At 42.2% G+C, this 24880-nt stretch overlaps 1 protein-coding gene across 1 annotated transcript in view; it reads left to right on the top strand.

The window, feature by feature from the left end:
- The window catches only part of SLC12A8 (solute carrier family 12 member 8), a 170376-nt gene that overhangs the window by 8719 nt on the left and 136777 nt on the right, over window positions 1–24880 (top strand). Inside the window, exons 2-4 of the mRNA XM_043993509.1 lie at window positions 11048–11194; window positions 13922–14113; window positions 22011–22242. Of these exons, the coding sequence (XP_043849444.1) occupies window positions 11048–11194; window positions 13922–14113; window positions 22011–22242 (571 nt within the window). The remainder of the gene's footprint in view (window positions 1–11047; window positions 11195–13921; window positions 14114–22010; window positions 22243–24880) is intronic.

Here is a 24880-nt window from a genome sequence, read left to right as displayed (position 1 = left end):
TAGGTAATAAATTGGATATAGACATATTAACCATTTATTTAAGCACTTACAATAGGCTTAATGTATTTACACTGTGGTAAGATGGGACGTAAATAAAATCATACTTGATCTTGCAGCACTTGTATTCTCATAGGGGAAGACAACACATAAAGGAGTGTCAGAAGGGGCAGGGGGTTAGCATAGAGAGGTGACATAGTGTGAGGATGGTCAGGAAAAGTGGTGAAGGCCTGGTTCTGGACATGACAACAAGACAAAACGAAAGCTTTCCCATTAGCGCCTGGCACCCCAAGAGCAGAATCTAAGCTCTCGGGAGAGTAAGATGAAGACAATGGCAAGAGCAAAGGCACCACGTGTGAAGATTGCTGGCTGAGAAGTGTTGTGGAGGCTTGATTCCACCATTACCCATTTCTCTTCTTTTCCAGATGCTTTTGCTGCCCGACCCACCCCTCTTTCCTTTTGCACCCTTGACATTCCATGCTCCAAACCCCAAAAGATTGTTCTCTAGGGTTTATCCATAAGGGGAAAGAGTGGTATGGAAAAACGCCCCCCCCCCATCAAAGTTGCCAGTCACTGACGATACGTAGAAGAGGCACCACCTACTTATAGTGTATGTGCCCAAACTTCATAAACTTTTATCTAGCCAAAGTTCCTGGGGAGCCTGTCCCAGCTGGCTCTGATTAGACAATCTTGCCATGTCTTGTGGGTTGGCTCTGGCTCTTCCAAAAGCGAGACTCGATGAGGTTTGACAAGTACTGAAAAAGGAAGTTGGAAAGGTGAGGTGAGGTGGGTGATGGAGGGGCCATGAACACCGGGCTAAGAAAGTGAGAGGTTTGGCCCCACTCACCATTATAAACAGGCAGCTGAAGGGCAGGGACATAAGGAAAATGGTAATATGGGAAAGATGAATCAGACAGTAGTGTTCAGAGACGACGGGAATAGGGAAAGATTGGAAATGGGAAATATGGGTGCTATTCGCAGTTAAATTCCAAGGAGCTCAATAGAATGAAATGCTTCCAGCGTTTGAGTTGGACGGGTTGACTAGCTTCTTCCAGTGGACCTGGGTTCAGAGCCTGTCTCTACCACTGTCAACCTGTGTGACTGTGGGCAAGTCACTTTCCTCCTCTATAAAATGGAGAGGGGGAGTTGGACTGCATAGTCTCTGGGTTACCTTCCAGCTCCTATGATTCTATGATCCCAGATCCTAAAGGAATAAGGAAGGGGCCTGGCAACTTTCATCTCTTTCCCCAAGGATCCAGAAAAGCCAGTTAGTGCTGCCAGTGCCAGGAGCAAACAGAGACTCAGTGCACGAGCCTGCTAGGGACAATAAGCAGCCCTGCAGAGGTCTCACAGCTGGATAGTTATAGCCCCAGTTGCTTTGTGGGTGGGCGGCTTCTGCCTTTGATCAGCACAGCTGATCCGTGGTATTTCCTGGAGCTTGATGGGGGCCCTCATGGTTTGGGCACATCTCTCAGTCACCATTCCAAATATGCCATCTGTTAGCATGGGGGGCGGGGAATGGATTACAGGGGCAGGAGGAAAGTGAGCAGGGTCAAGGATGACTCCAAGGACTTCTACTCACACAGGAAAAGCATTTAAACCGGAAAAATACTGGAAAGGGCATGGGCATACTTCCATGCAAACCAGCCTCTCAGTGGTGCTTTGAGATTGTTTAGGAGTAAATGCCAAGAGAAGACTGAGAAAGTTGAATTGCCCTGGTGATCAGAAGAGCTTGGCCATTGCCCTCTTGTTTCTATTTTCCTGTGTGTAAAGGCTAGGGGGGGAGCGCTTCTGGGGCATGAATGGTAATGTGGTGTAGTTGAAAGATCACTGATTTGAGAGTCAGAGAACCTGGGTTCAAATCCTGTCTCTCAACTTATTGGTTGGTTTTTTTTTTTTTTTTTTTTGGTGAGGCAACTGGGGTAAAGTGACTTGCCCAGGGTCACACAGCTAGTAAGTGTTAAGTGTCTGAGGCCGGATTTGAACTCAGGTACTCCTGACTCCAGGGCCGGTGCTCTATCCACTGTGCCACCTAGCTGCCACTCTCATACTTCTTGTATGGCCTTGGGCAAGTCACTAAACTAGGGAATTAGGTTGCTTCAAGTTCCCTTCCAGCTCTTGATTCAGAATCCTATGATTATGTGCTGCTATGGTGTATGTGTGTGTGTGTGTGTGTGTGTGTGTGTGTGTGTGTGTGTGTGTGTGTGTGTGTGTGTGTATTTTCCCCAAGTTGCATTTACGCTTATGTTTCCCCACAGTCCAGACATAGGTCACACCCAAAAGGAGGGCAGCTGGATGATAATGGGGACCATGCTCCAACTTCAGCCTAGGACTTTGCATTTGATTGTATCAGATGAGCTAATTACCCAATCCCTGGTGGGATGAATGTGCCACAGAGGGTACTGGGACAGGACAGTGGAAAACTTCTCTCACCTTCAGTTCCCACATCTGGAAATGGACTAGGACAATAGTTCTTAACTCTGTTTGTTCTGAGAAACCCCTCCCCCCTTTTTTTGCTTTGTTTTTGTTTTTTTGGTGAGGCAATGGGGGTTAAGTGACTTGCCCAGGGTCACACAGCTAGTAAGTGTCAAGTGTCCGAGGTCGGATTCTAAGCCAGGTCCTCCCAACTCTAGGGCCAATGCTCCATCCACTGTACCACCTAGCTGCCGTGTGAGAACCCCTTTTTGACAACAACAAAAAAATGTATTGTGAACCCATGGTGGAGGTTACATATACAAAATATATTTTTAACATAATTGACCTTTATTGCTTAAGGTACCATTATGGAATTTTTAGCAGAAACCCCTTGGACCATCATCTTGAAGCAGTAGGTAGAGAATCATCTTCCTCAGTTCAAATTTGGCCTCAAACACTTACTAGCTGTGTGACCCTGAGCAAGTCATTTCACCCTATTTGCCTCAGTTTCTTCACCTTTTTTTTTTTGAGGCTAATAACATGTGCAGGGCAATGAGGGTGAAGTGACTTGCCCAGGGTCACACAGCTAGTAAGTGTCAAGTGTCTGAGGTTGGATTTCAACTCAGATCCTCCTGAATCCAGGGCCTTTGGGTGCTCTATCTACTGTGCCACCTAGCCGCCCCCTTCCCTCTTCATTCTTTTTCTTTCTTCCTTTTTATTCCCCATCCCCTATGTCTGGCATGCTCTCCTGGCTTCTTTCAAGTCTCTCTCAAATCCCACTTTCTGCAAGAATCTTTCTTCCAGTCCCCTTGATGGCTACTGCCTTTCCTCTGAGATTATCTCCAATTTACCCCAGACACAGGGTATCCCCAAATTCTTAGTGTGTTTTAAAGCTTTATTAGTTTAAAACTTCCAAACTCAAGCTTTGTTAACTTTCAAATGCACTAAGATTTTTGGGACACCATGTATATCTTGTTTTTACGTAGTTTGTCTGTGGTCTCCCCCCGTTAGACTGTGAGCTCCTTGAGGGCAGGGATTGTCTTTTTTAAAAGCCTCTGTATCCCTAATGCTTAGAACAGTGGCTTGGCACATAGTGGGCACTACCAAATTCTTGTAGACTTGCCTTTCTTCTTCCTTCTTCCTGACTTTTTGTCCATGGTGCTTGTGAGTTATTAGCCTCACAGTAATACTGATAAGAGACAGAGATACGGCTTTTGAGGTTACTTAAATGCATCTGTGAACTCATCCTGTGTGGATCCATTCTCCACCAGTGCTTATCAAAGACTCTCCTTATTCTGTGCGATTTCTTTCCTTGTCTTCTCTAGAAATCTTTCATTGGGAGGGGGGCCCCAAAGCCCTGGAACCTTCTTCTGCTTCTTTTTCCACCTTTGAGTGGTGGGTTACCCGTGATCATTAGCCTGTCCATTCCTTAGCCTGAGCCACCTTCTTTTCCAATCATTTACTTGTCTAGATAGTGACTTTCATGCTTCTTCTCTCACCTATACCATCATTGGTAACACATCACTTATGTAGCTCAATCCTCATTGCCCAGCAGGAAGACTGATGAGGTTATCACTAGATCAAGGCCCTACTTCACTTTGTGCTGTCTAGACACTGGCTCAGAGAGCTTGTAAAGTAACCAAGAGTCAGGCATGAGAGGAAGTGAACCATTATTGGCTCTCTTAGGTAGAGAGTTGAAGGCAAAGGCTGGTTGTTTGATGAGGGAGTTGGTTATTGGGTGGGGAGAAAGAAGCACTTTTTTTTCTCCCTGTCATGATCCCCAGTTACCTAACTATAGAAATCTGAGTTTTTGGCCACCCTGTTGGGTTCCTCCTACTCCTTCTGAGTTCCAATTTATCATCCAGCATCTAGAGTTAAAATCCTTAAGCAGGATTTTAGGACTGTCCACAATCAATAAACAGCTAGTAAGTGCCTGCTATGGGACAGCTAGGTGATGTAGTGGATAGACTGTCAGACCTGGAGTCAGGAAGACCTCAGATACTTACTAACTGAATGAACCTGGGTAAGTCACTTCACCTCAGTTTCCTCAATTGTAAAATGGGATAATAATAGCACCTACCTCTCAGGGCTGCTGTGAGGAACAAATTAGATAATATTTGCAAAGTGTTGAGCAGAGTGCCTCATAATCAGCTTAATAAATGTGCTTATTATCCTCTTTTCTCCCTTGCATTCCCATGAAGATGTCACTGTATATACTTTAAGTCTCTCATCTAGGCCTAGGTTCATGTTGTATGTAGCCGTGGCCACACTGAACAAGAACACCATTCCTTTCTTCCCTGTCCTCAGTGTCAGCAACAGAGCTGAGTTAGCTGGGCTCTCCAGGTTGACCCATTGGATCTCAATTCAGCAGTGGTAGGAACAGCTGTGCAATTCTCTTCCCAAGTCTTATTAATAATTAAGTTATTAACTTTGGGAAAGCAAGTCGAATGCCTTTGTTTGCATACTCTAAGTATAAGAAGTCTTCCTGTGTGTACTTTGTCTGGAAAGGAGGGGCCTTCCTCTGTTTTTGGCCTCCCCTGACCCCAGTCCAGCCATTTGTTCTCACCAGGTTTCTTCCTCCATCAGCCAGAGCCAGGGTAGGAATTTCCTAGTGGTGAGAGAGGAATTCCAGATGGCGGCAGGATGCACCACACTAGGAGTGGCAGGAGAAGTTATGGAAGGCTTGATCCCCTCTTTGGCTGCTGGCGGCAGAAATTCTAGATTCACTACACATTTATTTCATGCCCACCATGTGCAGAGTACTATGTTAGGTGCTGAGGTGTAGGAATAATCCCTGAAAGTCTTGTCAGTCCAACCTTCTTTGTGTGAGGAGCAGAGGTATTACCTTGTAATTTCCAACAAAGACATCTACAAAGGCATGTGTGACTGAAAAAGGAGATGGGCAGTCGTGGTTAGAGGGAGAGATATTGGATGGACAGCCAGTGTTGTATTGTTCACTCAGAGGATCATGGTCTTCTTCTAGGGCTTGGTTAGATCTGTTAGGGCAGTTGATAGAAGCACAGGGACAATCAATTTACAGACATTTTTATTTTTATTAAAAAAATTTTTTTGGTGATTTTACAGACATTTTTAAAAGCACCTACTATGTGCCAGTCACTATCCTAAACAAAAACATTGCCTGCCCTCAATGTCATTATATTCTGTTAGGGAAGATAGCATGTATATAAAAATACCTACATTTAAGATACATAAGAGGGGGCAGCTAGGTGGTGCAGTTAATAAAGCACCAGCTCTGGATTCAGGAGGACCTGAGTTCAAATCCAGCTTCAGACACTTGACACTTACTAGCTGTGTGACCCTGGGTAAGTCACTTAACCCTCATTGCCCCGCAAAACAAAACAAAAAAACAAAACAAAACAAAAAGATACATAAAGAATAGATAGAAAGTAACCTTAGAGGGGAGTCACATATTATGAAAAGGATTTCTGTGGTGGGGATAATTTTAACATCTTCCTTCCTTAACCCTACCCCTTCCCCCCAAGTTAGGCTAGATTTTTCCTTCAAAGGCATTGGAGACTTGATTGGCTCAGGGCATTCATAGCTCTAGCTATTGATATCATGGCATCTCTTCCCAGTTGCCCAAGTACAAAACAGCAAGGAATAGTTCCAGGCACTTTCTCATGCTTGACTAGGGGACCATGATGGACAGCTCAGAAGCAGGGGAATTTCACCCTGCTGAATCAACTTGGGTTGTCTTCAGTGCAAATCTTTGTTGAATATGCTTTTCCTATGGCTATGTAAACCTCCTTTTGTGAACTGCTGAGTGACCTAGGAGTATCTAATTTCATTTCAACATCAAATATAAACTATCAAGAGTCCGGCCTAAGTCCAGAGCAGTTGCTACCTGTAGTGGAGGTCATACCCACCCTAATGAGATATTGGATTCCTTACAGTATCAAAATATAAATATAAATTCCAAGAATCATTTGCCCATCTTTCAGTGTCCTCTTGCAGAGCTGTACATGTGAACATCATGGAAAACAGTTTCTATAATGAGTATAAAGAGAATTAAATTCAAAATGAGGAGGTCTGGGTTCTAGTACTAACTCTGCTGTTATCAGTCAATAAGTGAACAAACATTTATTTATTTTTAAATTTTTCTTTAAAAAAATTATTTTATTTAGTTTGGGGGGCAATGGGGGTTAAGTGACTTGCCCAGAGTCACACAGCTAGTAAGTGTCAAATGTCCGAGGCCGGATTTGAACTCAGGTACTCCTGAATCCAGGGCTAGCGCTTTAAACACTGTGCCACCTAGCTGCCCCCTGAACAAACATTTATTAAGTGCTTTCTATATACCGAGCATCATACCAAGTGGTGGGGAAAGAGAGAGAGAGAGAGAGAGAGAGAGAGAGAGAGAGAGAGAGAGAGAGAGAGAGAGAGAGAGAGAGAGAGAGCACACGAGTGCAACACATATAGTCTCTTCTCTCAGGGGGCTTACATCCCAATGGGAGAGACATCATATAAGAGTTGGAATATGCAAAATAATTGCAGAGTACTTGGAAAATAGCCTTAGAGTTGAAGGCACTTGCAGCTGTGGGGACAAACATATTACCTCTGTGATGCTGGAGAAGTCACTTCATCTCCCTAAGTCTCAATTTCTTTAGTTGTAAAGTGACAGGGGTGGACTAGATCAGGGATTCTTAACTTGTTTTATGTCATGAACCTTTTGGGCAGTCTGCTGTATGGACCCCTTCTCAGGAAAAGGTTTTTAAATGCATAAATACATGGAACAATAATAATAATTATAATAGGTAACATTCATATAGTGCAGTTCAGCCATTTCTCAGTGTGTCCAGCTCTTTGTGGCCTCATTTGGGGTTTTCTTGGCAGATACTAGATTGGTTTTGCCATTTCCTTCTCCAGCTTATTTTACAGATGAGGAACTAAGGCAAACAGGGTTAAGTGACTTGCCCAGGGTCACATGGCTAGTAAGTATCTGAAGCCAGATTTGAATTCAGGAAGATTAAGTCTTCTTGATTCCAAGCCCAGTGTTCTATCTACTGCACCACTTACCTTGCATAGTGCTTTTTTAAAAAAATAATACTTTTTTTGTGTGTGTGTGTATGTGTGAGGAAATTGGGGTTAAGTGATTTGCCCAGGGTCACACAGCTAGCAAGTATCAAGTGTCTGAGGTTGGATTTGAACTCAGGTCCTCCTGAATCCAGGACCGGTGCTTTATCCACTGCACAGCCTAGCTGCCCTCTGCATAGTGCTTTAAGATTTACAAATCTCGGGGCAGCTAGATGGCGCAGTGGATAAAGCACCGGCCCTGGATTCAGGAGGACCTGAGTTCAAATCCGGCCTCAGACACTTTACACTTACTAGCTGTGTGACCCTGGGCAAGTCACTTAACCCTCATTGCCCCACAAAAACAACACAAAACAAGATTTACAAATCTCTCTAGAAATATGATCTTATTTTATTCTCACAATAAACCAGGGAGGTAGATACCTATTATTGCCTTCATTTTTACAGATGAAGAAACTGAGGCAGACAGAGGATTAAAAGGAAACCAATTATATTGAAATATAGTGCTCTGTCTGTCTCTCTCAAAAAACCACTTTGACAAACTTCAGGTTAAGGACCCCTGAACCAGGTGTTGAACCCTGAATTTAGTGCTCTTTCCATTATACCATTCTGTCTTCTTACCTAATAGTTAGATTCTTCCGGAGAAAGGATAGTATTATATATTTCTTTTGTAATCTCATGTCTTGGTTTGTAACATTTTAGGTACTCAGTAAGAGCTGAACTGAATTGAACAGATGGTTTAAAGTTAAAAGTCAGGGGGCAGCTAGGTGGTGCAGTTGATAGAGCACTGGCCCTGGAGTCAGGAGGACCTGAGTTCAAATCCTACCTCAGACACTTAACACTTGCTAGCTGTGTGACCCTGGGCAAGTCACTTAACCCCAATTGCCTCACTAAAAAAAAAAAAAAGTCAGATCAAGTCTGAGCTTGGGTCAGGCCCAGGTTGCCCCGGGTTTGCCCATACACAAAGCATGAATGCATGGTCCACTCCAGAAGAGTGAAAGAATCCTAGATTTGGAGTCAAAGGATTTAGAGTCAGACTGCATTTGCTACTTAATACTTCTGTGACCCCAATCCATTGGACATTTCTGGGCCTTCATTTTCTAATATGTCAAATGAGGGGGTTGGACTAGCTGACCTCAAAATTGACCTCTACCTCTAAATCTATGATCCCATAACTTTACCTAATCCTTCTCAAACTTATCCAGCTTGTTACCACCTCTTCAGATCAGAAGATTCCTGAGTTTGTGCACCACTGTGTAGAGCACTTTGACGTGGCTTAAATGTGCTTTTTCCAAACTTTCTTGAACTACTTCTGAGCTCTGGTCCATGTCATTGAATCACCTCTGTCACAATGGGCTTGGTCACCATGACAAGGAAAAACAAGGGTAGAGGGCCTATAGTTAGCTTCCTATGATTAAGCAAATGAACTTACAATCTGCAGTTCATAGCTCTGGGGACCAATTTATAGAACTTACAGTCACTACCCCTATGGAATCATATCAAACAGACTAATACAGATTGTACTAGAGTAGGGGTGCAAATGAATCATTTCTCACATGACTGTGGCTGTTCACAACAAATCCCATGGTGTCACATCAGACAGATCATTGGCCTGGGTGGACCCAGTGCCATGCAGGTGACATCTCTCATACTTGTATTAAATGATCACCAAACTTTTCTCCATGACCTGGGAAGAAGTGACTAGAGGAAATGAGCCCAAATTTAAATAGAAGAGATCTGAGTTGGATAGGAGAACTTGACTCTCATGAGGACCTGACAGTGGAATGGTCTACTGGTCTCTGGCTTGGATGGTTTAGTCAAATCAAAGCAAGTCAAGTCTAGTCAAATTAGCAAGCATTTATTAAGCATCTTCTATGTTTAGGGCAGCTAGGTGGTGCAGTGGATAGAGCACTGGCCCTGAATTCAGGAGGACCCGAGTTCAAATGTGGCCTCAGACACTTGACACTTACTAGCTGTGTGACCCTGGGTAAATCACTTAACCCTCATTGGCCCACAAAAAAACAAAACAAAAACAACAACAACAAAAAGAATCTCCTATGTTCCAGACCCTGTGATAAGTGTGGGGGATTAAAAAAAAAACCAAAAAAATAGTCCCTGCTCTCAAGGAGATCACAGTTTAATGAAAGACAACATGTAAACAGCTATGTACAAGAATAGAGATTGATTTTTCTGATTAACCCATGTAGTGATTTTATTATTCAAGAGTAAGGAAGGAAAACTGGGGTCCTATGTGATTTCTACTAGAGCACCCCTTTTTTCCAACCAGGATTCATTTTTTTATCATAAAAGTATTTTATTATTTTCTAGTTACATGTAGAGATAGTTTTCAACATTTGATTTTATAAAATTTCTAGTTCCAAATTTTTCTCCCTCCCTCCCTTCCCTCCCCCCTTCCCAAGATAGAAAGCAATCTGATATAGGTTATATATGTACAATCACATTAAACATATTTCTGCATTAGTCATGTTGTGAAAGAAGAATCAGAGCACAAGGGAAAAACCCTCCCAGAGGAAAAAAAACCAAAAAAAGTTGAAACAGTATGGTTCAATCTGCATCTAGATTCCACAGTTCTTTTTTTCTGGTTTTGGAGAGCATCATTTTTTTTCTTTTCTTTTCTTTTCTTTTTTTGGTGAGGCAATTGGGGTTAAGTGACTTGACCAGGGTCACACAGCTAGTAAGTGTCAAGTGTCTGAGGCTGGATGTGAACTCAGGTACACCTGACTCCAGAGCCAGTGCTCTATCCACTGCGCCACCTAGCTGCCCCGGGAAGGGCCACAGTTTAAGGGCCCTCATCTGTGGCTGTCAGCTCTCCTGTAAGGGGACTTATCATTTCGGAACTTAACTTTCCCACTATTATTAGTTTGGAAAAACAATTCATTCTGGCCCTTCTCCAGTGACTGATTGTAGCAGATTAAAAGAACCCAATAGTGAGATTCTTCTGTAGAACAACTGAGCACAGTGTTCTAGATTGGTTATAAAGTGGTCTCTGCAATAAAAGGAGACAATGTTGACCTGATTAGGCAGGAAATGAGAAGGCCGAACTATCTCAGTTCAAGTTATCCTTCCCCTTCCTAAATGATCGTTTTACAGGCATAAATTCCGAAACATAAGTACCGTAGGATCATTTTCAACATTTCTAAGCTGTCCTTAGTATTTTAATATAGAGGAAGAATTGAAGAATAATAGTTAGCCAGTACAAAGACTAGACTGGTGTTCAGGAAAGAAGAGGAGAATCAGATGTGGTTCCAACATATTGGATGGAGCCTCTTTTGGAGGATTTGAAAAGATATGGACAGGAATTAGACAGCAAATTTTATTATTTATTTATTTTTCTAGAGAGTCAATTGAGGCTGTGACTTGCCCAGAGTCACACAACTAGTAAGTGTCTGAGGCCAGATTTAAACTCAGGTCCTCCCGACTCCAGGACTGGTGCTCTATCCACCATATTGATTAATTCTTCTTGTCTTCTTCCTCCTCCTCCCCTTCTTCCTTGTTCCTCTTTTATTTCCTTCTCAGATGCTCCCGCTGATGTAATACAATAATATGCATTTGCTTTGCTCCTCAGGATTCCCTGGATCAGCCCCAGCCCTGGTGGAAGATCCAACTGTTCGTTTGGGAGCCAGTGCTTTTTGGGACATGGGATGGTGTGTTCACATCCTGTATGATCAACATCTTTGGTGTTGTCCTTTTCCTCAGGACTGGCTGGCTGGTGGTGAGTCGTGGGTGAGGTCTGGGGGCCTTTCTGGGGCCCGATTTCTCCCTAGCCCAGATGTCCCAAAGCCTGCACTCTGCTTGTGCCTAGCTTTAAATGTCCCAGTGTTGGTGTAGCAGAAAGCCAATGACGCAGTGCTGGGACCTGTTCTCAGGGAGAGACAAATAGACACTCTATCAACAGTGAGGGAGAAACAAGCACGTGAAACCAGCAGCACTGGAATTAACCATTTCTGGGGTTTGAATACATTCAGTGCTCATCCCTTTCTACCAGGTGTGTCAAAACACAAGGTCCATGGACGGCACTCCCAGATGCATCCTAAACCAGATAAAGATGCAACTGGGGAATTTTTAACAAAATCAGTAAAAATACAGCTGAACATAGATAATATGTGGTTTTCTAAGTCAATATGCAGTCTGCTTTGTCAGTTAGTAAAGTCCCACTCTTTGTGACCCCAGTTGGGGTTTTCTTGGCAGAGACACTAGAGTGGTTTGCCATTTCCTTCTCCAGCTCATTTTACAGATAAAGAAATTGAGGTAAACAGGGTTAAGTGACTTACCCAGGGTCACATGGCTAGTAAGTGTCTTAGGTCAGATTTGAACTCGGGTCTTCCTGACTCCAGACCTGGCATTCTATCCAGTGCATCACCCAGAGGGCCCTATGCAGTTTTCAGGAATCCTTACATATGATTCAGTGGCCCCTGATTCCATTTGAATTTAACACCATTGCTCCAGCTACACCATAAATCTGTGTGGTGTTGGGTAGTGGAAAGAGATTTAAAACTAAAGGACCTGAGTTCAGATTCTGCCTGCCACTGAGCTGTGTGTACTTTGAAGAAATTACTTAGCCTCCCTGAGCCTCAGTTGCCTCATCTGTAAAAGGAGGATGATAATATTTACCCCGATTCACCCACAGAGTTGTAAAAGTCAAATGAGATGATTCCATAAAATGCTTTGTGAACCCACAGAGAATCATACACAAGTGAGTTGATATTGTTGTCTACACTAATGGAAAGAAACAGAAGCAGATGCAGGAGGGCTAGTAGTGGGGATGAGGGAAAGGCTGAGCCCATTGTCCTGCTAACCTTGAACCTGGGCAGGAAGACTAGCAGGAAGTCATTTGAATTGAATGTATATAGAAGCTAAAAGGGAATCCATGTTGTGTGTGTGTGTATGTGTATGTGTATGTGTGAGGGAGGGGGAAACCCCAAGAGGTGATTTGTCAACCAGGGGATGAGGGTCAAGAGTGGTCCAGTTAATAACCTCTGAGGGACCCAGAAATCTGGATTAACTTTTTCCTTCTTTCTTGGCTCCTTCTCTTTTTCACCTTCTCTCCCTCTCCCCTCCCTGCTATGTCCTTCCCCTTTCCCCAGTGAGGGACTTTGACTGAAGGATAGGCAGCCCCAAGGGCAAAGCTGACTTTGGACTAGAGCCAAGGAGGAGAACAAATGAGAGGATGGAGCTTGTATGTGTGCGTGTGTGTGTGTGTATGTGTAGTGTATGTGTATGTGTATGTGTGTGTGTGTGTGGGGGTGTCTGAGCAAACTTAGGAACTGAAGCTCAAAATTTCCTGTCCTTTCCTCTCTTTGCTTCCTACCCCCACCCCATCCCACCCAAGTTCTTTCTAATGCTGGGATTTCACTTCCCAACAAACAAATCACTCAGTTAGTTTGGGGGAACATAAATAAGCTCATGGAACTGGAACAGGAGAGGACCATGGGTGGGGTGTCATTCATTTAGGAGATGGTGTGGTATACTGGACAGAGTTCCGGGTTTGTAGTCTGGAAGACTGGGATTCAGATCCTGTCTCACATTCTTTTTTTTTTTTTTTTAGTGAGGCAATTGGGGTTAAGTGACTTGCCCAGGGTCACACAGCTAGAAAGTGTTAAGCGTTTGAGGCTGGATTTGAACTCAGGTCCTCCTGACTCCAGGGCCAATGCTCTATCCACTGTGCCACCTAGCTGCCCCTTGCATTCTTAATAGCTGTGTGATTGCTGCAGGGCAAGTCATCCAGTGTCTCTGGTCCTATTTCCTCATTGGACTCATTGACCTTTAAGGTCACTTCCATCTCTAAACCCATATCCAGTGAATTCAAGTTTTATAGATGAGGAAACTGAACTAAAGAAACTGAAGAAGTGAAGTAACTTACCTAGTTTCACTCACATGGCAAGCATTATTATCTCCATCTTATAGATGAGAAAATTGAGGCACAAAGAGATTCCTTCATTGGTCCAAGGTCACCAAAAGCAATGAAGGCAGCAGGGAAGCCCATTTTCCTGACTTCTAGTCCTCTTTACACTCTGTGACTCTGAGCTGTTTGTAACACCTCTGGCCCATAAATGAGGAGAATCAAGGTGGTAGAATGGTCTTCCAGAATCATCTTATCCACTCCTCTCTAGAGAGATGAATCCCAAGGTCCAAAGATAGTAAGTAATGGAGTCAGGATTCCAACCCAGGTCTTTTGACTCCCAGCCCAGGGCTCTCTCCATGCCAGTTAGCAACATGGGCCAGCATATCATGTGTGTGGATACTATTAGGGGTGAGATGATGTGAGGGTTGAGAGTATTTATTACATTGCATGAGAACACAGGGGTCTGAGGTACCCTGCACTGTATGTCCCCTTGCATAGGAAAGGAAGTAGAAGGGGCATGGTGCCCGGTAGACTGGCCTCCAGGCTCTAGGGAGTGGCCTTGTCATTCCTAATTCCCATCTTGTTGCTCCCTCACAGGGGAACACTGGGGTGCTCATGGGCATGGTCTTGGTATCCTTGGTCATCCTCGTTGCCCTGGTGACTGTCCTGTCTGGCATCGGTGTTGCAGAGCGGTGCAGCGTTGGAAGTGGGGGGGTCTACTCCATGATCTCTTCTGTTCTCGGTGGGCAGCTCGGAGGTACTTTTGGCTTGCTGTATGTGTTCGGTCAGGTGAGCACCTGTTGTCTCTTGGGCTTGGCAGGGGCTGGGGTTCTTTTCATAATAGGTGGATAACTCAGAGTTTATATATATATATATATACACATATACACATACACATACACATACATATACACATACACATACATATATATGAGATATAATATACAATATGTATATATTATAGTACAGTATAAAAATACAATATAAATATAATAATCTACTTCTATATAGAGACTTCATATATCTTCTTATATCACACACACATATACATACACACACACACACACACACACACATATATATATATATACACCCATACACATATACCTACATATATACACACACATACATGCATAAAAACTGTCGGTGGTGTCCTGGTATAATGAATTAGGGTGCTGGCCTCAGAGTCAGGAAGACCTGGGTTCAAATGCTATCTTTTTTTTTTTGGCAGGGCAAGGGGGGTTAAGTGACTTGCCCAAGGTCACACAGCTAGTAAGTGTCAAGTGTCTGAGGCCCGATTTGAACTCAGTGACTCCTGAATCCAGGGCCAGTGCTTTATCCACTGCGCCACCTAGCCGCCCCTGAGTTAATGTACTTCTTCTTTTTTTTTTGCAGGGCAATGAGGGTTAAGTGACTTGCCCAGGGTCACACAGCTAGTTAAGTGTCAAGTGTCTGAGGCTGGATTTGAACTCAGGTACTCCTGAATCCAAGGCCAGTGCTCCATCCACTACGCTACCTAGCTGCCCCCCAAATGCTATCTTTGACACATACCAGCTGTGTGACCCTGGGCAAATCAATTAAACTCTCAGTGCACTCAGCAACTGTCGGACAATAAGTTTCAGAGAAGGAAGGCACTGACTGCACTGGTACAGGGAGTTTCATGGGGGAAGTGGAGGGAGTGGGAGGGGGAGAGGTCCCTACACTGAGAAAGTCACAGGTCTGGCAACACGCACACACTCACTCACTCACTCACACGCACACACCATAACGATGTAATATTTCCTCATCCATCTTTATTTCCTAAGAATGTCATTAAATCTCATCTTCACCTAATGTTGAAATGCTGATATGTAACTTTGTTTAGCTGATTTTCCATTTACAAGATAGGTTATCTTCCTTGTTAACTGCAATGTCATCTAGCCTAGCAACTAATTAAAGTTAAAAAAATTTTTTTAAATAATGTTTCATTGACTTTCGTGTTTACATTGTCACTTCTAGATATACCTACTCATCTTTTCTCACTCAACTAGTGAGCTTTTCCTTGTAACAAAGTCAACAAGTTAGTACTTATTTATTATGCTCCACTTGTATACCAGGCACTGTGCTAAGCCCTCAGGGTATAGAGAAAGGCATTCCCTGCTTTCTGGGAGCTCACAGTCTCATGGGAGGGACAACATGCAAACAATTATGTACAAACAAGCTATACTTAGGATACATTGAAGTTAATATCAGAGGGGAGCCCTTAGCATTAAGGGAGATCAAGAAAGGTTGTTTGCAGAAGGTAGGATTTTAGGTGGGACTTAGCCAGGGAAGTCAAGAGGCCAGGATGACAATAGAAGGAATTTTATGCATGGGGGACAGCCAGTGAAAGTCCCTAGAGTTGGGAGGATAGAGTGTCTTGTGCAATGAGGAGGCCAGTGTTACTGGAATACAGAGTAAGTGGAGTAAGGTGTAGGAAGACTGAAAAGGTAAGGAGGGACAGGTGATGAAGGGCACTGAACTTCAAAAAGAGGAATCCCTCATCACATACATCACCTAATCTTCATTGCATTAGGAGAGAACTTCAAAGGGGTAGGGGTGTGTGTGTGTGTGTGTGTGTGTGTGTGTGTGTGTGTGTGTGTGTGTGTGTGTGTGTGTGTGTGTGTGAGAGAGAGAGAGAGAGAGAGAGAGAGAGAGAGAGAACGAGAGAGAGAGAGAGAACGAGAGAGAGAGAACGAGAGAGAGAGAGAACGAGAGAGAGAGCGAGAGCGAGAGAGAGAGAGAATGAGAGAGAGAGAGAGAACGAGAGAGAGAGAGAACGAGAGAGAGAGAGAATGAGAGAGAGAGAGAGAGAACGAGAGAGAGAGAGAACGAGAGAGAGAGAGAACGAGAGAGAGAGAGAGAACGAGAGAGAGAGAGAGAACGAGAGAGAGAGAGAGAACGAGAGAGAGAGAGAACGAGAGAGAGAGAGAACGAGAGAGAGAGAGAGAACGAGAGAGAGAGAACGAGAGAGAGAGAGAACGAGAGAGAGAGAGAACGAGAGAGAGAACGAGAGAGAGAGAGAACGAGAGAGAGAGAGAGAGAACGAGAGAGAGAACGAGAGAGAGAGAGAGAGAGAGAGAGAGAGAGAGAGAGAGAGAGAGTTAGTTGTTGCTCTCTTTTAAGAGCATTTGCTCTTCCTGGGGAACGATCTTTTGGGCATGGAGTATTTGAGATGGCAGTAATCATGAGGACTGCTTTATTGCCAGACTGGGGATTTGTAAAGTGATTTTATATTTCACAGCTGTTCCACAACTAAAACAGGCTGCGAGATGGGCATAGGAAGTCATCATTTCTCCCTCCTCTTCTTAGAGGAGGGAACAGACCAACCCCTCAAAATAAGCATCATTGGCAGGAGCCCAGGGATGGTTTCAATCCTTAGTGGATCATCCCAGTTCAGCAGAACTTCCTCTGTGGTATAGAGGGTCCCAAGGGCAGAGACAAGAAACTACACACCAAATATACCCCCATGGGAGGGGAAAAAACCCCAAACCCCCAAAAAGATCGAGAGATGCTGGTGCATGTGGAAATGGAAATGCTTCTACATGCATAAGAAGAATAAAGTTAAAAGAACATTTTCTTTTTAAAATTTAATTTTTCAATTAATAAGCATTTATTTTCTTTCCCCCTGAACCCCACAATTAAAAAAGAATTAAAATAACAAATATACAGGTTCCAGCAAAAAAAAATATTCCACATTGGTCATGTTAAAAAATACAATGTCTCATTCACCTCATTATGTCTCATTCTTCATCTTGAGTCCATAAACTCTCTGTCATGAAGTGGGCAACATGCTTCATCACAGGTCCTGTGGAATCATGACTGGTCATTGATCAGAGTTCTTAAAGTGACACGGTGGATAGAACACTGGCCCTGAAGTTGGGAGGACCTGAATTCAAATCTCATCTCAGACACTTACTAGCTGTGTGACCCTGGGCAAGTCACTTAACCCCAATTATTTTAAACATCCAGAGCCATCTCTAGTCTTCCTAATGTGTATGCATGTATGTGTGTGTGTGGATATATATATATATATATATACACATACATACACACACAAAATATATACACACATATACATGTATATGTGTGTATATATTATACATAATAGACATACATATACATGTATGTCTATTATATATAATATAGATACACACACGTATACGGCTACTGGACCCAGATGGCTCTGGAGGAGAGAGTGAGGTTGGTGACCTTGCACAGCCCTTCCTCACTTAAATCCAATTCACTGCAAGTCATGACATCAACCCAATGTCATGGTCCTCTTCAAGAACGAAGGACAAAAACCAACAATGCTTTCAAAGTTGTTTGCCTTTACAATGTTTTTGTTATTGTACAAATAAATTGTCTTGCTGGTTTTACTCACTTCATTCTGAATCAGTTCACACAAGTCTTCCCAGGTTTCTCTGAAAGTCCATTTCATTATTCTTAAGGGGCAATAATATTCCATTATATTCCTATCCCATACTTTATTCCCCAATTTATAGTCAGCTCTTTAGTTGCTAGCTTCCAACCACTACAAAAAAAAAAAAAGAGCTGCTCCAAATATTTTCATATATATATGAGTCCTTTTCTTCTCACTTTAACCTTGTTGATTGTAATGATTGGAATGACGCCACCTACTGGAGACTTGCTGTGGGAAAGCTCCACCATGAGGAAAATGCCTCAGAGGCATTGTGGCTTTTCCTTGGCGTCAGGAAATGACGTTTGCTCATGGGTGCTGTCTATCAAGTCTACCAGCCAATCAACTGGAGGAGCCTCCTATGGTCTGGGAGGAGACAGGAAGGAGGAGAGGGAGCCTGCTCGAAGAGCTCTTGGGCTTTTTGGGGTTCCTGACTTGATGGTGGTGGCGGCAAAGGACTTCACAGGAAATTTGAGGAAAGATAGGAATGCCAGGCTGTTAGAATTCTGTTCTCAATCTTTTTCTTTCTATTTTCCAATAAACCCTTAAAAACCTAAACTCATTTTATCAGTGATTTTTAGTCAGTTTCCCCCAAACTGGGGGAACACATTAGAATCCACATTTAGAATCTTAAATTACACATGATCACAGGCCTAGTAGAGGCATATCAGGGTTAAAAGATATGCAGCTTAGTAACTTCAGCACTTTCTATGAGTTGTCAACTCCAGCTTGGGAGGGGATTCCCATCAGCCTTCTAAGCAATTTTGTTTCCTTCCTTAGTTGGTCTTTCCAGATGAGTTTGAATCCTTGTCACAAATGTCTTCTGCGCAACATGCTTAGGATCAGAGAATTTCTGAGCCAGGGTCAGGATATCACTTGGTAGCTTCCCTATTTCTGGTATTTATATCCACCATCCTTGGGAAACGATTTCCCCATGCTGGGAGCTATCTGTCATTAAAGTATTTTCCAACCACATAATCCAAAGAGTTTCTTAAGTGCTTTGGTGTGAGTACAGAAAAAACAAACCAAAAAAAAAAAAAAAAACCAAACCAAACCAAAACAAAACCCATACAAATGTGAAGTTTTCCCTCTGGGAGTTGATCCACATGTATAGGGCCATTGGCTGCCTTGAAGCATCAATCATGGATTGATGGAGCTTTGACATTTAAGATGTAAAAAAAGTTGTGCCTATAGTTGTAAAAATTCAACAGGGCTTAAATGTAATGATGGAAAAAGATGGAGATGTTTTGGAAAATAGATAACTTTTTACCCTATAAAATAGTACCTCTGTATTTTTTTCAGTGTTTCCCTCCCCACTCTCACTCCTCAACTTATAGAACAGGAAGATAAGGTTATTTTTTGGTGGTTTTTTTTTTTTTCTGTTGCAAATGAAGGATTCAGTTCAGTTCATGAAATTACTATGTGCTACATATGCTAAGTGATGTAAGTGATGAGGGATCCCTCAAAGACATCTGCAATAGAGAAGGTGCTCTCAGGAAGCTTACAGTCTAATAAATAGTTCAGAGCTAGGAGAGGAGGAAAAATACATAAAAAAACAACCATGATCCTAGGTTATTCGCATTAAAAAAGTGCAAAGGTAAGGTCTGAGCTACACGCTATGAGAGACTGGGGAAGGTAGAGATCACTTATGGCTTGGAATAGGAACAGCACTGTGGTCATGGAAGCTGACCAAGACATAGCCACTGAGTTGGGCCTTGAAGGAAGGGAGGACCTTCAATAAGTAGAGATCGAGGTGTTAGTCTATTCCTGGACTTGGGGAATGGCACGAGCAAAGGCACAGGCATAGGAGAGGAAGAATGGATTTCAGGAATGTTTATATTTTCAAACTTTAGGAAAAACTTTTTTTTTAATGCTTTTTGTAATAAGACCCCTCCCGCCCCCACCAAGAATTCTTAGGGGCTGAGAAAATCAATTTTATAGCATATTGGGGGAGATAGAGAATAGAATCAATTTGATTCACTCAGGGTGTATTTTTCCTCCTCCAATAAAAAGCAGTACTAATAATGAGTTGATAATAATAATAATAATAATAATAGTAATAGCTAGCAATGATATAACACTTTAAGGTTTTGTTGTTGTTGTTGTTGTTTTGGAGGGGGCGCAATGGGGGTTAAGTGACTTCCCCAGGGCTAGTAAGTGTCAAGTGTCTGAGGCTGGATTTGAACTCAGGTCCTCCTGAATCCAGGGCCGGTGCTCTAACCACTGTGCCACCTAGCTGCCCCCAAATCATATATATTTTAAGGTCTATCTTTCCTTTCATTTTCCTGAAGTCTCTTGAGATAAAAATTGTACCAAACATTAAGTACCAGGTAAAGATTTTTAGTTGGTTTCTTCTTCTTATTTTTTATTTTTGTTTGTTTGTTTTTGCGGGGCAATGAAGGTTAAGTGACTTGCCCAGGGTCACACAGCTAGTAAGTGTCAAGTGTCCAAGGCCAGATTTGAACTCAGGTCCTCCTGAATCCAGGGCCCATGCTTTATCCACTGCACCACCTAGCTGCCCTATTATTATTTTTTTAATGATACAGTACCTGCATTCAAGGACCTTATATGGTAGGAAGGAGAGGGAGTATTTGATTATGACCCATTTGTGCTTCATATGTTATTGTTCAGTCCTTTCAGTCATCTCTGACTCTTTGTAACTCCATTTGGGGTTTTCTTGGCAGAGATAGATACTGGAGTGGTTCGCCATTTCCTTCTCCTGCTCATTTTACAGACGAGGAAACTGAGGCAAACAGGGTGAAGTGACTTGCCCAGGGTCACACAGCTAGTAAGTGTCTGAGGCTGGATTTGGACTCAATTCCTCCTGACTCTAGACCTGGCGCTCTGTGTAGTGTGCCACCTAGCTGTCCCACTTCATTTTATGTGCCAGTATAATTTGGAAATTTTGTAAACTGGTTTTGTTCCACCAGTTCTTAATTAACTATAGTGGGGAGGGAGGGGGGGAGGAGAAAAGAGCCTGTATTACTGAATTAGACAGTGGAAAGAGTACTTAGAGCTTGAGGTCCTGGGTTCAAATCTTGATTCCCTGTGACCTTGTGTGTGTGACACTTCAGTTTGCAAAGTGCTTTTATACATGTTATTTCACTTGATCTTCACAAACATCCTCTTAGGTAGGTGTTATCATCATCACCATTTTACAAATGGGGAAACCGATGCTGAGAGGTTGAGTGATTTCCCTAGGGCCACATAGCTATTAAGTCTCTGAGATAGGATTTATTTTCTGAAATTAAATTTTAATTTTTCAATTAATAAGCAATTATTTTTCATTCTCCCTCTCCCCCTCCCTCCCTCTCTCTCTCAAAAACCAACTCCCCTGGAAAAACAAAAACCAAAACCCTTGCAAATATATGTGGTCAGGCAAAACAAATTTCCATTTTAGTTATGTCCAAAAATGTGAGTCATATTTGATCTATCACCTTTCTGATAGGAGGTGGGTAGCAGGCTTCATTATGGATCTTTTGGAATCATGGTTGATCATGTCTGTGATCAAAGTTCTTAAGTCTTCCAAAAGTTTTCATTTTTTATAATGTTATTGTAATACCAACTGTTTTCACTCTGTATCTATTCAGATGAGTTTTCCTAAGTTTCTCTGAAACCACCACCTCCATAATTTCTTCTTCTTTTTTTTTTTTTTTTTTTTTTGCGGTGCAATGGGGGTTAAGTGACTTGCCCAGGGTCACACAGCTAGTAAGTGTCTGAGGCTGGATTTGAACTCAGGTACTCCTGAATCCAGAGCCAGTGCTTTATTCACTGCGCCACCTAGCTGCCCCCTCCATAATTTCTTACAGTAAAATGGTATTCTATTACATTTACATACATGTGTTCTACACACATTTGTTATATACATTATTTGTCCATACATTTGTTCAGCCATTCCCTAATTGGTTGGGTACCCTTTTAGTTTCCCATTCTTTGCCCCCACAAAAAGAGTTGATATAAATGCTTTTTTAATATATAGATCCTTTTCCTCTTTCTTTGATCTGAGAGAAGATTTGAATTCTGTTATTCCTGACTCCAAGTCTACCTCTTTCTCCACTACCCCAACCAGCAGCTTTCTTGAGAATTAGACCTTCCCTTTTCTGAACTTTGTACCCCTCTCTCTGTCCCTCCCTCAAAGTAATCAACCTCACTGTACACAGTAGGTACACAATAAATGCTCATTGAATTGAGTCAAATATTGCTTTTTCTTTTTTATGTTGCTGCTGCTAACCTCATGTTGCTCTTCAGTGTGTTGCAGGGGCCATGTATATTACCGGCTTTGCAGAATCAATCTCAGATTTGCTGGGCCTCAGGAATATCTGGGCAGTGAGAAGCATTTCATTTGCTGTACTTTTGGGTTTGCTGGGCATTAACCTTGCTGGAGTGAAGTGGATAGTTCGCCTTCAGCTGCTGCTGCTCTTCTTGCTGGCTGTCTCCACATTGGATTTTGTGGTTGGCTCTTTCACACACCTGGACCCAGGTAAGCTCCTCCCAATTTTTTGCAGAGTCAGGCTTAGCAGGTACCTTTGCCTTTTTGGAGCCAGGTTAAGTCAATTGGACTTAATGAGGCCAGGTTGGCTCTGATGTTTACTGTCGCTTCATGGATTCAGGTAAGTAAGTAAGGGCCCTCAGGAGACTCCTTTGTACTTTGCCTGTAAGAATTTAGTCTCTGCAAGGTGAGCAATGGTATTTTGGATATGATCTCATGGTCTGAACACGCAGACTTTGCATAAGCATGATTACTTGAGACAGGGATTAGCATACTTTTCTACTCAATTACTTTGTTTTTTTTTTCTTTTTCTTTTTAAAAGAATTTTTTTCAATTACCTTGTTTTTTTAAAAAAACCCTCTTTATTAAAATAGCTAAATTCAGATCTTTTAAAAAATTTTAAAAAATAATAAAAATTTTATTTATAGTTTTGGGTTCCCTCCCTCTCCTCTCCCTTCCCTGAAGCAGTAAGCAATCAGGTATAGTTTACACATGTATGATTATGTAAAACATTACCATATTGGTCATTTTGTATAAGAAAACTTGAATAAAAGGAAGAAAAAAAGACAGTGAAAAATAGCATGCTTCAGTCTGTGTTCAGTTCTTTGGAGATAGATAGTATGTTTCATTGATAGTCCTTTGAGATTGTCTTGGATCATTCATTGTATTGTTGAGAATAGTTGTCTTTCACAGTTCTTCATCAAACAATATTGCTGTCTCTGTGCACAACATTCTCTTGGTTCTGCTCACTTCACTATACATCAGTTCATATAAGTCTTTCCAGGCCTTTCTGAAATCATCCTGCTTGTCATTTCTTATAGCACAGTAATATTCCATCACTATCATATACCACAGCTTGTTTAGCCATTCCTCAATTGATGGACATTCTTTTGATTTCCAAGTCTTAGTCACCACAAAAAGAGCTGCTATAAATATTTTTGTACAAATAGGTCTTTTTCTCTTTTTTGAGATACCTTTGGGATATAAACCTAGCAGTGGTATTGCTGGATCAAAGGGTATGCACAGTTCTATAGCCCTTTGGGCATAATTCCAAATTGCTCTCCAGAATGGTTGGATCTTTTCACAACTCCACCAACAGTGGTTAGCATCTCAGCTTTCCTACATCTCCTCCAACATCCAATATGTTCTGTTTTTGTTATGCTAAATTTTAATCTTAAAGAACAAAGTAAGTAGTTCTCAAAAGCAATATCTTAAAGAAAATGAATGCCTGGGCACAATTTGGTACCCTTCTCACTATGCACTAGCTAGGATTGATTGCTTCTTAATTTAGCATTGGTTTTCTTTCTAGATCAGAGTAGAATACTTCTCTCTTTTCACCTTGAATCTTTGTTATTGTTAAGTCATTTTCAGTCATGACATACTCTTTGCATCCCTTATGGGGTTTTCCTGGTAGATACTGGAATAGTTTGCCATTTCCTTCTTCAGCTCATTTTACAGATGAGAAAACTGAGCAAACAGGGTTAAGTGACTTGCCTAGGATCACACAGCTAGTAAGTGTCTGAGGCTGGATTTAAACTCAGTCTTTCTGATTCCATGCCTGGCACTTTATTCATTGTGCCACCTAGCTGCCCTTGAAACTTTATAATTCAAGTCATAAATATTTTTTGATGGGGTAGGGGATTATATTTAGCTCTAGTGCTTCAGGGCCTCAGACTAGTTTGGGATCAAAAAGATCTTGCCTTCTTTCTTTTCTAGTGGGCAGAGTTGCCCTTAGGGTTAGGGCACTCAGCCCAGACCCCATATTCTGGGAGCCTCCACACAGTAAATGAAGAGGGCCTGACTACCTGGTAATACACCCCTTTCTCCACACACCCTTCAGTCTACATGTAATTTTGTGAACTCTTCTCATCTCCCTCTTCAGATTGCTCTTGGTGTTTCTCCTAATCAGACTTCAGACATATTCAAATGTGGGTTGTCTTCCACATGGTATGATTTGTTCAGAACTCTATACTTTCCCTCGGGAGTGAGAGAAATTTGCCTATTTACTATGCAAAGCACAGACTGCATTTGCCTTTTTAAAATCCCATTTTCTTCTAATAATAATTGAAATAACTAATATCTATATAACATTTTTAAGGTTGTAAATTGCTTTACATATATTATCTAATTCGATTTGATCCTCATAACAACTCTGTGAGATAGGCATAATTATTACCCCCCATTTTATAGATGAGGAAACTGAGGCTGTGATTTGCCCAGTATCCTATAGCTAATAAGTATTTGAACTCAAAGCTCTTTCTGACTCTGAGGCCAGCATGCTATCCATTATAGTACCTGTCTTCCTCAATCTCTTCTCAGCTGGTAAGAAAATACCAGGAGAGGAGGAGAAGATGGCATCATATCTCAAATCCCATTCCTAGATTTTTCTGCCTCTTTAGCCACATGGCTGCCACAAAAAGTGATTCATTTTATAAAAGAAAGATGCTATTGGTCTTCGTGAATCCTCTAAACTGGTGATGGATGACTTCCCCGCCCCCCCCCCACCAGTCAGAATATTACTAGGTTACTTTACTAATGTTGCAAGTTGCCAAATTTGTCTCTCCCCCTCCTTTTCCTAAAATGGTAAGCAGTTTGATATAGGTTATATATGTGCAATCATGTAAAAGAC

This window comes from Dromiciops gliroides, chromosome 3 (genome assembly GCF_019393635.1).
Source record: "Dromiciops gliroides isolate mDroGli1 chromosome 3, mDroGli1.pri, whole genome shotgun sequence".
Taxonomy (NCBI): Eukaryota; Metazoa; Chordata; class Mammalia; order Microbiotheria; family Microbiotheriidae; genus Dromiciops; species Dromiciops gliroides.
This window is presented reverse-complemented; position numbering and strand designations above follow the sequence as displayed.